The sequence below is a fragment of the Letharia columbiana genome, assembly GCF_014066305.1.
Source record: "Letharia columbiana isolate WasteWater2 chromosome Unknown Sc0000002_s0, whole genome shotgun sequence".
Taxonomy (NCBI): Eukaryota; Fungi; Ascomycota; class Lecanoromycetes; order Lecanorales; family Parmeliaceae; genus Letharia; species Letharia columbiana.
The window spans coordinates 926,333-939,511 of record NW_023501038.1 but is presented as its reverse complement, the minus strand read 5'-3'; the positions used below and the strand labels follow the sequence as shown (position 1 = coordinate 939,511).

At 50.3% G+C, this 13,179-nt stretch overlaps 6 protein-coding genes across 6 annotated transcripts; 4 read left to right on the top strand and 2 right to left on the bottom strand.

Moving 5' to 3' along the window:
• Positions 1–34: 34 nt before the first annotated feature.
• Positions 35–1,057, top strand: HO173_001270 (uncharacterized protein; the record flags this gene model as incomplete). Its single annotated transcript, XM_037303211.1, has 1 exon — positions 35–1,057. The coding sequence occupies one exon, from the start codon at positions 35–37 to the stop codon at positions 1,055–1,057; it is 1,023 nt and encodes a 340-aa protein (XP_037169858.1).
• A 2,386-nt stretch (positions 1,058–3,443) lies between these two features.
• HO173_001269 (uncharacterized protein) lies at positions 3,444–5,956 on the top strand (the record flags this gene model as incomplete). The annotated part of the gene is made up of 8 exons (XM_037303210.1): positions 3,444–3,667; positions 3,731–3,837; positions 3,887–4,005; positions 4,056–4,887; positions 4,967–5,153; positions 5,203–5,275; positions 5,328–5,747; positions 5,801–5,956. 8 exons carry the CDS (start codon positions 3,444–3,446, stop codon positions 5,954–5,956), a joined length of 2,118 nt encoding a protein of 705 aa, XP_037169857.1.
• Positions 5,957–6,307: 351 nt separating this feature from the next.
• On the bottom strand, positions 6,308–7,140 carry HO173_001268 (uncharacterized protein; the record flags this gene model as incomplete). Its single annotated transcript, XM_037303209.1, has 2 exons — positions 6,308–6,775; positions 6,916–7,140. 2 exons carry the CDS (start codon positions 7,138–7,140, stop codon positions 6,308–6,310), a joined length of 693 nt encoding a protein of 230 aa, XP_037169856.1.
• A 434-nt stretch (positions 7,141–7,574) lies between these two features.
• On the top strand, positions 7,575–8,447 carry HO173_001267 (uncharacterized protein; the record flags this gene model as incomplete). Its single annotated transcript, XM_037303208.1, has 3 exons — positions 7,575–8,166; positions 8,231–8,327; positions 8,381–8,447. The coding sequence occupies 3 exons, from the start codon at positions 7,575–7,577 to the stop codon at positions 8,445–8,447; spliced, it is 756 nt and encodes a 251-aa protein (XP_037169855.1).
• A 764-nt stretch (positions 8,448–9,211) lies between these two features.
• On the top strand, positions 9,212–9,891 carry HO173_001266 (uncharacterized protein; the record flags this gene model as incomplete). Its single annotated transcript, XM_037303207.1, has 2 exons — positions 9,212–9,278; positions 9,416–9,891. The coding sequence occupies 2 exons, from the start codon at positions 9,212–9,214 to the stop codon at positions 9,889–9,891; spliced, it is 543 nt and encodes a 180-aa protein (XP_037169854.1).
• A 213-nt stretch (positions 9,892–10,104) lies between these two features.
• Positions 10,105–12,506, bottom strand: HO173_001265 (uncharacterized protein; the record flags this gene model as incomplete). The annotated part of the gene is made up of 2 exons (XM_037303206.1): positions 10,105–10,222; positions 10,948–12,506. 2 exons carry the CDS (start codon positions 12,504–12,506, stop codon positions 10,105–10,107), a joined length of 1,677 nt encoding a protein of 558 aa, XP_037169853.1.
• Between the last annotated feature and the right edge of the window lie 673 nt (positions 12,507–13,179).

Genomic DNA, 13,179 nt, shown 5'->3' with positions numbered 1-13,179 from the left:
GCTGACCGTGCCCGTTACCCAACGTATTCGCATGATGTCGTTACTGCTGAGACTTTTGCGATCTAAATGGAGCCCACCTGCCAAGACTACATCCACGTTCAATGGAAAGACCGTCGTCATCACAGGCTCAAACACAGGTCTGGGATTCCAAGCTGCTCGTACTTTTCTAGAGCTCTCTGCTTCCCATGTCGTCCTTGCAGTCCGTAATACCTCGAAAGGGGACATCGCTCGCAAGCAACTTGAAGCTCAAACTGGCAGAGATGGGGCCATCTCTGTTCTGGAGCTTGACATGAACAACTTTACCAGCGTTAAAAGCTTTGCCGGACGTGTCAGCCGACAGTTCAAAAGTATCGATATTGTCATTCTAAATGCGGGCCTTCATAATAGAGAGTACGTCACGAGTCCAGAGGGTTGGGAAGAAACACTGCAGGTCAACACGCTGTCTACCGTTCTTCTTGCTTTGCTACTCCTGCCTAAGCTGCGGTCTGCGAGACTAGAAGAATCTGCTTCGTTACCGCACCTTGTCCTTGTTTCCTCAGGATTGCATACCGGAGTTGCCCGATCTTCCCTTCCATCTCCACCCCATAACATACTATCAGCTCTCGATACTCCACCTGAGCCAGCGGTTGCCTTCAATGGCGGGCGTCAATACGCTGTTTCTAAGCTTTTCTTGATGTACGCCGTTAAGTCTCTCGCCTCACTAGCAACGTCACCAAGCGGTGAGCCCCAAATCATTGTCACCTCCTGCTGTCCGGGCTTCTGTGTCTCTGAGCTGGGAAGGCAATACAGCAGCTGGTTTGAGGGTTGGGCTAAGTGGGCTTTCTACGGCTTGTTTGCCCGTTCCACCGAAGATGGAGCTCGAACACTCGTTTGCGCCAGTACACTGGGAGAGGAGGCGCAGGGTGGGTATTTGACGAACGGGGAAATACAGACACCGGGCGAAATGGTGGTCAGCCATGAGGGAAAGGAGATTCAGAAGCAGGTCTGGAAAGAGATAGTCGATGTGTTGAAGGCAAAAGTGCCAGAGGTGGAAAATCTGGCTGTTGCTGCTCAGTAATCAAATATGGTTCATGTCGCGAGACATCAGAGCTCAAAGTCCAGGACTTCCCTTGTTGATCATCTATAAAAGCAGATAATGTCAGCCGGGAAGAGCAGAAAAAGAAAGTTCCTGAATTGAGACTGGGACAATTTGGTAGTACTAGAAATTTTGGCAGGCAAGACTTCTGATTTTCTTACGCCTCTATTGGGCTTCATCCTTACAAAGATGTTATTGGAAGTTAGGCAATACCGCAGTTCAAGCGTTAAGCAATAGAGCGATCTCTCCCTCGGTGTGAACCTGTTGATGTGTTGGGGGTTGTTACCGCTTCGACTGCCACCTTTCCGACATCTCCCTTGCCGGCGAACTTGCCGCAGTGGGATATGAAGTTTTTGAGGTCCCCTCTATTCATGGCTTATGAACCGTTCATTTACCTTGTGGCTGTCATCGGATTTCACCTTTCGGTAACGATCGCTCCTTGATACCGTATTATGCTCTCAGCGGTCCTTCGATCCGTAGCTTGTACTCGAAGACAGTACGAATTTCATTGTGACTGGTCAGCCTGTTCTTGATTCTCGCACGCTAGACAACACTGTCGGCGTCAGCTTCGGGATGGTGATTCAAGCGTCTCCTAGCTGATTGGACAACAACTATCGACCTTATCGTTGACTTTGAAGTGACAATTGAGAAATCCGCTTCTACATACCGCAACATTATCATCGGGCTATGAAGCCTCGAAAGCACAAGAACCGCATCAATAACAATTCAGTTCTCGAGCTTAACGTTCCCTGACAAGCATGGTGTTCCAAAGTCTAAAGGATCCGGAAATCTATTTAGAGATTCGGCCGGCATGGAGCGGCTTCCAGAGGATATGGAAGATGACGAGACCTGGCTGAAGTTTCGACCGCACCACAAGGTCTTCAGATGGAGTCTTATAGGACAATGCAGAGCTAGCCATGTTTTTTCCCCTCTGGTGGCTTGAGTGTTTTTTGGCTCGATTGTTTCCGAGGTCTCGACCGTACGTAGTTGCGGAGTCCGTCTTTCCTCTTTTGGGTCAAACCTTGAATCGTGGGACATGGTTTGGGGCTGTCTGGTCTGTAGACGTGCTCCAAGGCTTAACATACCTCCTTACACAGGCAATACTAACTCCGAACATTCAATCCAGCAGCGACTCATAAAGTGAATGAGACATGGTAACATCACCTATCAGAGAAAATTGAGCCAAAGCTAAACGACCCTGCAGTCATTGTGGAACGGGTATGTGGAGCACCACCTTTTGGTCGTATTAGAGTCGCCGATGTTACTCACATGATCAATGGGATCCACGCGATACGCTGGGTGTACATCGTTTCGGAGTCTGTGTTTTCTCTTTTGGACCACATCTTGAGCCTGGAGATATTTCCAGGGGGTTATCGTCTCGAACAATATTCCAGGGCTCCATGCCCCCACTCGAATAGGCAATACTGACTCTGGAGTTCTGCATCGTTTCCTATAGTACCTAAGGATTAGTTGCGTAGGGCTTTTTAATTGGCTTTGTGCCTGCGAACCATTACGTTGCGGTCATGGACGCTCAGGTGAGGTTCAAAGTGCCCCGGCGCGGGCTTTGGTTCAAAGACAAGAGGAACAGATATCCTTCAAACCACCCGAGCCTTGGGCCGTATTCCTGCCAGATCTCATCGCACAAGACTATTTCTACCACAACATACCAAAAACTCCATCGTCTACGTAGCTTACTTAGGGTTAGGGTAAAAACAAGAAACCGTGGGGCTTGACTAAAAATTAGATCATTGAAGGCGCAAATCCATTTATGCAGACGGTAGGTCTTTCATATCCTTGCTCTGTAATTGTATTGATGATTCGATGAGGATCAACGACGACTAGTTGAGCGGTTCTATTACGCCGTGGGCCATCCAGTCCGTGCTTCCGTGCGTCTGCGGCAGAGAAAAGCGAGCCACAAGAATTCTGCATGCCGCTAATCGGATTAACAATGCAGCGTCGGAACGTCCAGTGAGAGCCTTCGGCGGCTAAGTAAGGCTCTGTGACTGGAGCGGAGCGTCGCCTTGGAGGCAACAGCTTCTTAGGACCCATGCAAAGGAAGCATTGTCAAAATCCGAGTGGCCGCAGCAAGTTGTGCCTGCCTGGCAGCCTAGACGATTCGTAGAGACAAGGCTACCGAAAGCAGAGACCTGCATTGTGATCGTTGCGCCTCTCAAACTCGGTGCAACAACACAACTCTGATCCTATTATCAAACACCTCGTGTTGCAGCCATCAAGGATATTTATTACTCCGATCTGTCCATCATCGCTGTCTTTTCGAGTTGACCTGAAACTTGTGCTTCCTCCTATTCTTTCTACTACCGACGGATGCCGTGACATCGAACCTTTTCATTTATTCTACAGAAAGATAATGTTGGATCGAGGTGAAGGAAGTGTCCAATCATCAGAAAGCGAATCAGAGAGTATGGAGGTTCCCCGAGAAGGGACTCCCGTATCAGTGGGGAGCAATGAAGTGAAGATTGTGGCTCTCGGCGAAGGCAACGACAAAGCTCCAGATGATAAATCTCTAGAAAGTGAAAAGGAGAAATCAAATCCGAGGGCCTCAGTGCTGGAGTACAAGAGCGTCAGCCAGATGTATGTTCAACGAGTCCCAGCTATACACCCGTCACTTGAGATCGGCTGCTTACATTCCACTAGCTGGGACAAAGATACCTATGGTCGCAAGCTTGTCGACTCTCTGGAGGATTCTTCCAAGAAAACGGACAAGTATGAGGAGTTCATCTTCGTCGTCCGACGACAATATGGTGCGCCTGTGTACGGTATCTATTCGCAATGGTGTTGACTATGAACTAGATGACCACAACATGCATTTCAAAATATTCATAGACATTAAATCGGAACTTCTGAGAGACGTCTTGCGGCAAGTCTTGCAAGTGATTCCTACAGTCTCCCTGCATGGAGACAAGCCAGAGGTATGGTCGGTCCCAGAAAATATAGATCTGTACCACTTACGCCACCTTAGATACGGATAGAGATCCTCTTCCACTTCTTGTCCCAAATCGAATCCAGGCGAGACATTACTAAACTCGATTCCGACAAAGAGACGCAGCACCTCGATCTACTCATTCGCTTCCTTCAGGAGCACTACGCATCCATCATAAAGACTCTACCCGAACTTCTCGGACGTGGCGAAATGACCTTCGACCTTCTCTGGACTCTCTTTCCCCCAAATACCGTGGTGTATACCTCCTGCGTCTACTCCGAAGAGCCGAAATGCCTTATTTTTGACTTTGGAGAGGAGAAACTCCTCAAAAAAGGCAAATTTTACGTTCTCCAATGTCGTTATCTTGACTTCAATGGTAAACTCCTTGGTGAAGTCATGAGCAACCTTTTGATTCCGGAATTCCGCGGGGCGAAACCAATTACGTCTCTGGAAGCATTTCCACTGAAGTACCACCAGGAGGTGGCCAAGGTCAAATCAGAGCTGATAGAACGAGGTCGTCGTTTTGCATCATTGAAGGGTATCCATCACACTGCTTACCAAGGCCTTGCGCACCAAAAGCGAAAAGGCGAACCGTTCAAGTTCTCTGTGAAAGGCCGGATAATGGTGGATCCGATCGCTTTCAAAGAGCACAATCCCAATTACGAAAGACCACGAGTCGATGGGTTGTCGGGTCGTGATATTCTAGGTATACGCATCGACGTTCTCAATGAACTCCTCGTCGAAGGGCTTGGCCTTACAGATGAGATCAAACACCACGGCGTAAAGGACAAAATGGGCGAGATGAGAGACGAAGAATTCTTGGTTTGTGGGCCTACTGTCTTGGGATTCAGTCTCGATAGACGAGCATGGGGTAAGGCTCCCTCTGTCTCCGCATTTGTTGGAAAAGGTCATGTTTTGTTTTCCAGACAATGCTGATACCAACTGAATAGCGGAGTTCGCTGTTTCCGCAATACAAGATATCACATGGACCACCCTACCATTTGATACGCTTGTCATTCCAACCAAGACAAAGGAAATGTTGCAAGCACTCGTGCATAACCAAATACCTGACCCAGACAAGCCTGCTTTTGACGACTTCATAGAGGGAAAAGGCAAAGGATTGATTGTGCTACTACAGTACGTTGCCAGCTTCATTTTTGCGGCTACACATTGCTTACTATTGCAGTGGTCCACCGGGAGTGGGAAAAACTCTGACCGCCGAGGCCGTTTCGGAATATCAGAAACGACCGCTATATCGAGTTCGTCTTCCCAATAAGACCAAAATCTGCGCCGTCTACTGACTCTCGACAGGTATGTGCCGGAGACCTAGGTCTCGACTCGGAAAAGCTCGAGGACCGGCTCGCGATGATCCTCGACCTCGTCGCCCGCTGGAAGGCCATCTTACTCCTCGACGAGGCAGACGTCTTCCTCGAAGCTCGTACCCAACACCACCTCCAGCACAACACCCTCGTCTCCGTCTTCCTGCGGCAGTTGGAGTATTTTCAAGGCGTAATGATCTTGACCACGAACAGAGTGACCGTCTTCGATGAGGCGGTCCAGAGTCGCATACACCTCGGTATCAAGTACGATCAGTTGAGCAAGAAGGCCAAGGCGGAGATCTGGTCTGCCTTTATTCAGCAGGCAAATAAAGTCTCAACGACCGGAGAAGGGGCCAAGCTCTCTTCGAAGCAATTGGACGATCTTAGCAGGAGGGAGTTCAATGGACGACAGGTAAAACCATTGCCAAATCCCTACAAAGGGCCTTTGCTAAAGACCGAGTGCAGATCAAGAACACAGTCCGTATGGCTCACGCTTTTGCGACAGCGAAGGGCATACCACTTGGGTACGACCACCTCATGGCTGCCATTGAAGCGAACGAAGACTTCGACAATGATTTCCGAGGAGCAGGGCAGGCTGCGAGCGCGGCGTCATATCTTTAGAGGTTTGTCGACCTGTCTAGCACTATCTAACGCCTTGTGTGGCGAGGAGATTTTTGGGGCCGCGAGCAAATTCGTCTCGGTTTGATTCTTCTTTTAAAGTCAAGCCATTGGAAAGTAGCTTTCATGTATAGATGATTTCGCTTGTGGAAAACAAGCGGGTTTGGGCAGATCGTCCGACATCTGCCTGTCCGAGTGTAGAAGTGCGTGCTCTCTTGGAGTAGATTAAATCATTCCAATCACACACTATGCACCCTCATCATGTCATCTCAAGTCAAACGCAACGGTATCACCCAACGCCATACTCCTGCGCTCGCTTTTTTCCAACCCCCACATCCTGGCTGGAACCCGTCGTCATTGCAAACAAATCCCCAAAAACTCCTCCCGATCAATCGCCCCATCCCCGTCCAGATCAAACTCCTCAATCATAGCCGCCAGCTCCTCCTCCTCCAACCCCTCCCCCAACTCCCTCGCCACCCTTCTCAAATCGCTCAGATTGATCTTCCCCTTTCCCCCCTCATCGAACAGCTCGAACGCCCTGAGAATTTCCTCCCTGGGATCCCTCGCTAGTATCTTCTGCGCCATCACGGTCTGGAATTGCGGGAAGGGGAGGAGGAGGCGGGAATTGCTGTGCGCGTATTGTTGGTTGTTGTTGTTGTTGTTTGAGGACGTGGGAGGAGGGGGGGGGGCGGAAGGGGAGCCGTGGGTTTGCAGGATGGAGAGGATTTCGGACTTGGGGAGGTCGAAGCCGAGGGCTTTCATGGCGACTTTGAGTTCGTGGTAGTCGATTTTGTTGTCTTTGTCTAGGTCGAAGAGGTTGAACTGCAAGCGGTGTTGCCAACACATTAGCCCTGCTGTTCTAGGTCCTGCCCCGACAATTTTCTCTCTCTCCCCCTTTCTGCACTTGTCTGCATGTTTCGAAACCCCCGTTCGAACAGCGCACATTGGGCCGAGGAACTCACAGCTTCTTTTATCTCCTCCCTCTGCTCTTCCGTCAACTGATTCTGCTCTTCCCGCTCCAGCCTTTCCTTCTCCAACCTTTCCCGCTCACGCTCCAGACGGGCATTCTCGCGCTGTTGTTGGGTGGTGGATGCGCCGAAGGTCGGGGCCATGGAGCGGTCCGGCAGTTTGCCAAGATTGCTTGGGTATCCTCGCGACGGGAAGGATGGGTGAGTTGAGGATGCCATAGGGAAAGAGGGTCTATTTGTAGTGTGAGGGTTGTCGGACTTGCTGATGAAGCTTTCATTGTGTCAAGGTCGGATCGCGACTCGGGACGCGTCGCGCTAATTAATCAAGGGCTTCAAGCCCTTATCGACGGTGGGGTCGTTTGCGAGGTTACCGAGAACGGTTTCCGACAGTTACGGCCCTCTTTGCTTGCCCATTCTCTGAGGAAACATTCTGGGAATGGTCTGTTCTGTGCGTAAGCAAGAAGTGCACATTAGTAGCTGCAGCTTGCAATGCAGCTTGCAAAGGTACAGCCAGCTGCGAATACGATGAGCTTCCGCTTTGCGTGATAATTGCATCATTTCCTTCCGAGCAAACCAACAGCATTCAATTCTACCTTCACACCTCGATATTCTGACAGCACGCGGTTACAAAAATCACAGCCCACATAGCCAAAATGCCCTACATCATCATAGTCGGAGCATCGCGAGGCCTAGGAGCCGAACTAGCCAAACAGTACGCCTCAAACAACACCGTATTCGCGACCAGTCGCTCGGACAAGGCCCCAGAATCATCCAAGAATATTGAATACATCGCCAACATCGACGTCGCCAAGGAAGATGCAGGCCAGAAACTCGCATCCCATATCGGCAAGAAGACTCTCGACACCGTCATCATAACAGCCGGCTACTTCGCAACCGAGTCCTTCGGCTCACCCTCATGGGACAACCAAGTCAAAATGTACACCACCAGCTCCATCGGTCCTGTATTCATTGTGCACTACCTCGTCAAAGCTGGCCTGCTCGCCAAGGGGAGCAAGATTATACTTGTCAGCAGCGAGAGCGGCAGTATCACGTTGAGGCATGAGAGCGAGGGAGGAGGGAATTACGGACATCATGCTAGCAAGAGTGCGTTGAACATGGTTGGGAAGCTATTGAGTCTGGATCTGAAGGAGAAGGGCGTAGCGGTGGGGATTGTGCATCCGGGGTTCATGAGGACGGAGATGACGAGAGGTGTTGGGTTTGATAAGTTCTGGGATGATGGCGGCGGTAGGGACCCATCATCTCCCGCATGGCTTTGTGTGCCATAGCACTAATAGGCTCTTTGGTATAGCTGTCACGCCAGACGAAGCCGCTAAGTCCCTGATTAAGTTCATCGAGACATTCGACATAGAGAAAACAGGTGAATATTGGGCGCCCCGCGGACCACGGTAAGCACCCTCTGGCCCATATCAGCTGCGCTGCCAACTCATGCTCGATATAGGGATATCGGGACTGCGGAAGCTGTACTAGGCAAGGATCTGAGCACGCCTCTACAATTACCTTGGTGAGGTAAGGATCGGCAATTGGGGACGAAGATCTGTGGAATTAAAAACGAAGTTTGGAGCAGAGGTCTGGCAAGCAATGATGAGTGCCTCTAAGGCTCTGAAATACTTACTGTGCAACAGCTATCAAGACCAACCGTCCTTTTCCCCACCAGCGTTTGACCTGAACAGATGAAGCATTCACGCTGGAAGATATAGGCTGCGCTCCAGATGGTCCACAAATCTTGCTCCCTATCGATGGCGTCTGCTGTTCACTGCTGCTTGGGCTGGCGATAAAAACTCCCGTTCTGAGAGAACCCGCAACGAGGGGCTGCTTCAAGGTGCTGAAAGATCGTCTTAGACTATTTCTCACGGAATGATTCTCATGCAATTCTGATACATGGAGTGCCACCTCGACGAGGCCAGTGACCCCTCGCTGTATGGCACACTTCCTACCATCTTACTCAAGAGCCAAATGCCGGTTGTGGTATCCTCGTCATGCTGACCCGATTAGCTAGCGCTTATAATTCCTGTTGGGAGCAATGGTTGCTGCTGTTGCCCGGTACTTGTGCAGCATTGCTCCTTCGTTGTGGACATGACATAGGTAGGCCGCAGGGGCTCATTTATGTGCTCATTTCACATTCGCGAGATTCGTTTCCAACAATTGGGTTGGCTATCTAGTAAGGTCATGTAGCAAGAGCCATGCATAAGGTAGAGGGAGGTTTTGGCTGGCGAAGAGTTTGAAAGGTTCGTGAGGGCTTTTCCACGCTGACTTACTTTAGCTCTTGCAAATGGATAAACGCCTCTTTGGCTACCCTCCGGCTCGCATCCGGGTGCCGTCCATATTCTTCAACACCGGTGCGGACAGGGCTTCAACACTCTTATAAACACCATCTCAATAGATCACTTTCCTAGACAAAGCACCGTTTCAGCATTCCCTTCAGCTTTGCGCTTTGTCCATACCCAACCTCAACATTCCACTCCCGGTCTTCTAGCTTCCTCGTCTACAAAAACACTCTCAACAAATTCACCAAAGCTCCGCCTTAATTCGGAGCCCAACTCAGCAAGCGCCTCAGAACAAGCGCTCCAGCTAAGTCGCGGACCTTCAACGGGTAACAGTCAGCAGTCAAGCTACAACTTGGACAACCCATCTTCGATGGGGAGCTTTACCCGCATTCCCACAGAAGTGAGGATGATCATCTATCGCCTTGTACTCCCCGAACAATGCCGTGGCATTCTGCCAATCTCTACGATGTTACATCAGAGCTACGAACTAGGTCAACTCGTCTACCAAAACGCTGCCATCTTTCAGACTTCGAAAGCAATCAGTCGGGAGGCAATGGACGTGTTCTACTCAGAAACCCTGTTCAACATTAATCCCTGGAAATTCAGCCCACGGCTAAATAAGAAGCATCATCTTACTCATCCAGGGCTGCCCCTCACTCAGAATGTGCGTTTTCGGATGGATTAGATGATGTACGATCATATCTACGAGGACGATACTGAATACGAAGCGTCAGTCTGCCGTCACATCATTCTCGGCTTCAGTGGACCGGCGCCACCGAGAAATACCCTTCGACTTAAGCTAGAGATTGATGGATGGATGGGTTTTCGGGTCGTGGAAGACTGGTTTCTTCCAAGACCTCGCGACTATGACGGGTTTTCGAAGTGTTATTATCAACTTTCAACCATCACGACGCTCACGGTCTGTACTGTGGACACCCTCGTACAAGCAGATGTTCAAGAGAGCTGGAGGTTGGGGGGAAGTCTGGTCGTTGAACAGTTGGCTCCAAGCTTGGGCCCTGGAGTTGTGGAATTCCGTCGGTCAGAATGTCGTGCTTCGTTCCAACCACGCGCGCATCTAGCAGGAAAAGCCGCGCGCAAAGGTCGGGTTCTTTGATAGGTTGGCTGATAGTGGGATTCGAGCTAGTGGGGTATGAAGAAAGCGAGATTGGAAATCGAAAGTGACGGAGACTTTTGATCAACTCGAGGGGATATCAGCCTGCTCGACGCGTCTACCAAGGATCTTTGAGCATTCAAGCGTTGATCACCTTATCTCGTGATTTCAAGCCCATCTGGAATGCCATGCGGCACCGTGGTCTTTGGGAATGACCCTTCTGCAGTCTTCACGCCCTTGATTTCAAGCACGATAGTTATGTCAGCAAATTTGTGATTGTCTTCAATTCGTAAAGCCGTCTTTTGGAGAAGCCTGATCACGTGACGGAATCTTGCGTGTCTATGTCTTTCCGATCCCTCGACAGATAAGACTCGACAGCTAAACGGAGGCGGTACAATTTCCCAGCCACAGATATGCATCCATGATCTTGGAATGAGAGGAGGCCAAAAGCAAGTACTGGATCGCACTTATCCAGAACAAATAGTACAACTAAACATGGAAAGTGACTATCTACATCACCACACAATCGGTACCCTTACGCGCTCCCCAACTCGACACTTCCCTTCTAGGCCCTCTTTCGGCAAGAACTGGTGCTGTCTATACGGCGGCTGCTAGACTCTAATCGCCCACGTTCCCAGAATATGGGTGGCGCGGTCATGGACGACGGAAATCTTGGTTCCAAAAAGCTCGTCGTGGCAGTCGCCTCGCCACGCCTCCTGCGGGCATCTTACCATATCATAAGCGTGGCACATCTCATGCAGCAAAGTGCCGAACGTGATCGCCACGGGGTTCTTACCGATCTCGCGCCACTTCCTCGTGAAGATTTCCCCCGCGCTCAACCTGATGTGGCATTGTCCCGTCTTGCAGTACGCCGCTTCTCCCACCCTCCCATCCGGATTCACCACCTTGACCCACTGCACCGCGACGTGACCCCGGAGTCGTCCGCCGAAGAAGACACGGTCGAGGTCCGCGAAAGCCTTGATCGCGAGGTCGGGACCGAAGAGGAGGTTTTTTTCGGCGTCGTGAACGGCGACGGCTAGGTTCCGGATGATAGCCAGTTCCTCTCGGGGGGGTGCTCTCTTCGCGTCGTTCCAGCGCATGACTTCTTCTGTTGCTTGAATGGCAGTCACAAAGGGGCCTTTGTTTGGTTTTTCGAACACGCCATGGTGGTGGAAGTCAATCTCGCTCTGCGTGCACGGGTAGGACGATCCGCTGTTTTCGCGGAAATGGGTGAGAGCAGATTTATACAGCTTTTTGCTGAAATTTGTCATCGCGTCCTCTGTCTCTTGGTGTCCTTTATCTCGCTCCTTATGTTGGTGTTTCCCGTCGCTGGGCTCTCCTTGACGGTGTTCCTTGGTTCGATGCTTGTCGTGCCCATGTTCGTCACGCCCATGTTGCTTGTGCCGGTGTTCCTTGGGCTCCTTGGGCCGATGTTCCTTGGTTCGATGTTCGTCGTGCCCCTGTTCGTCACGCCCATGTTCCTTGTGCCGATGTTCTTTTGGCCCATTCTCCTCATGCTCATGTTCTTTCGGCCGATGCTCCTTGTGCCGATGTTCTTTATGCCGATTTTCCTCATGCTCATGTTCTTTCGGCCGGTGCTCCTTGTGCCGATGTTCTTTATGCCGATTTTCCTCATGCTTATGTTCCTTAGACCGGTGCTCCTTATGCTGATGCTCTTTTGGCCCATTGTCCTCATGCTCATGTTCTTTCGGCCGGTGCTCCTTGTGCCGATGTTCTTTATGCCGATTTTCCTCATGCTCATGTTCCTTAGACCGGTGCTCCTTATGCTGATGCTCTTTTGGCCCATTGTCCTCATGCTCATGTTCTTTCGGCCGGTGCTCCTTGTGCCGATGTTCTTTATGCCGATTCTCCTCATGCCCATGTTCCTTCGGCTTGTGCTCCTTGTGCCCATGTTCTTTTTGCCGATTCTCCTCATGCCCATGATCCTTCGGCCGGTGGTCCTTGTGCCGATGCTCTTTTGGCCGATGTTCTCCATGGCGGTGTTCTCCTTGCGGATATTCCGCATGCTGGGCTTTCTTCTCTTCCAAAAAGCCATTCACATCGTTTTTGTTACCTTGTCCATCCTTGATGCCGCCTCGAGTAGACTGGTGGCACGAACCCTTGTTCATACCTTCAGGGCTGTCCGCAGAACCCCCCATGCCTCCATCATCGAAGTCGTGTCGAGGCATATCTTGATTCGTGTGATGGTTTTCGGGCGTGTAATAGTAGTGGAGTGTTAAACTACGTCGAAGGTTTATTCATGAAGTATAATTGTTGTGGGGAGAAATCCAGGATAAGATAGAGAAGAAGAGAACATTCCACTACTTCTTTGACTTACAACACGGTCAATAATACAATGCCGTTGCAAACATTCATTGTGCTGGACAATGAAAACCTATATGACTTTCATCGTCGTTCTTGAGAGTATTTGTTCGAAAGAACAATGGTTTCATGGCTAGTCTTTTTGTGCGCCGATGTTCCAAAAGGGCTCTTTTGATTCTCAACAATACCAAAAAAGCAGGACATTGCAGAAGGCTGATGGAAGTTTACCTAAATACTTCGTTGCTCACTAGTCCGCCTCCATCGCACCCAAAGCACAAGTCACATCATCCCGTACTCCTCGTGGGAATCCTTCGATGAATACTCGATGTTTCTGAACAGATGTCGGTATCCAGAGATTTTCAATGATCGGTGGAGCTACTCCCCGTAATCCTACATCAAATGCAAGGAGAGAGACCTCATCTCAACTCAAGATCAGGAGCCTTACCAACCACTCTCCCGCGGACCATACAGTCCTGATATATTGCGGAAACCCAACGAGCTGTGGAGACTCTTTTGTGGCACAAGCACAAGCACAAGCCA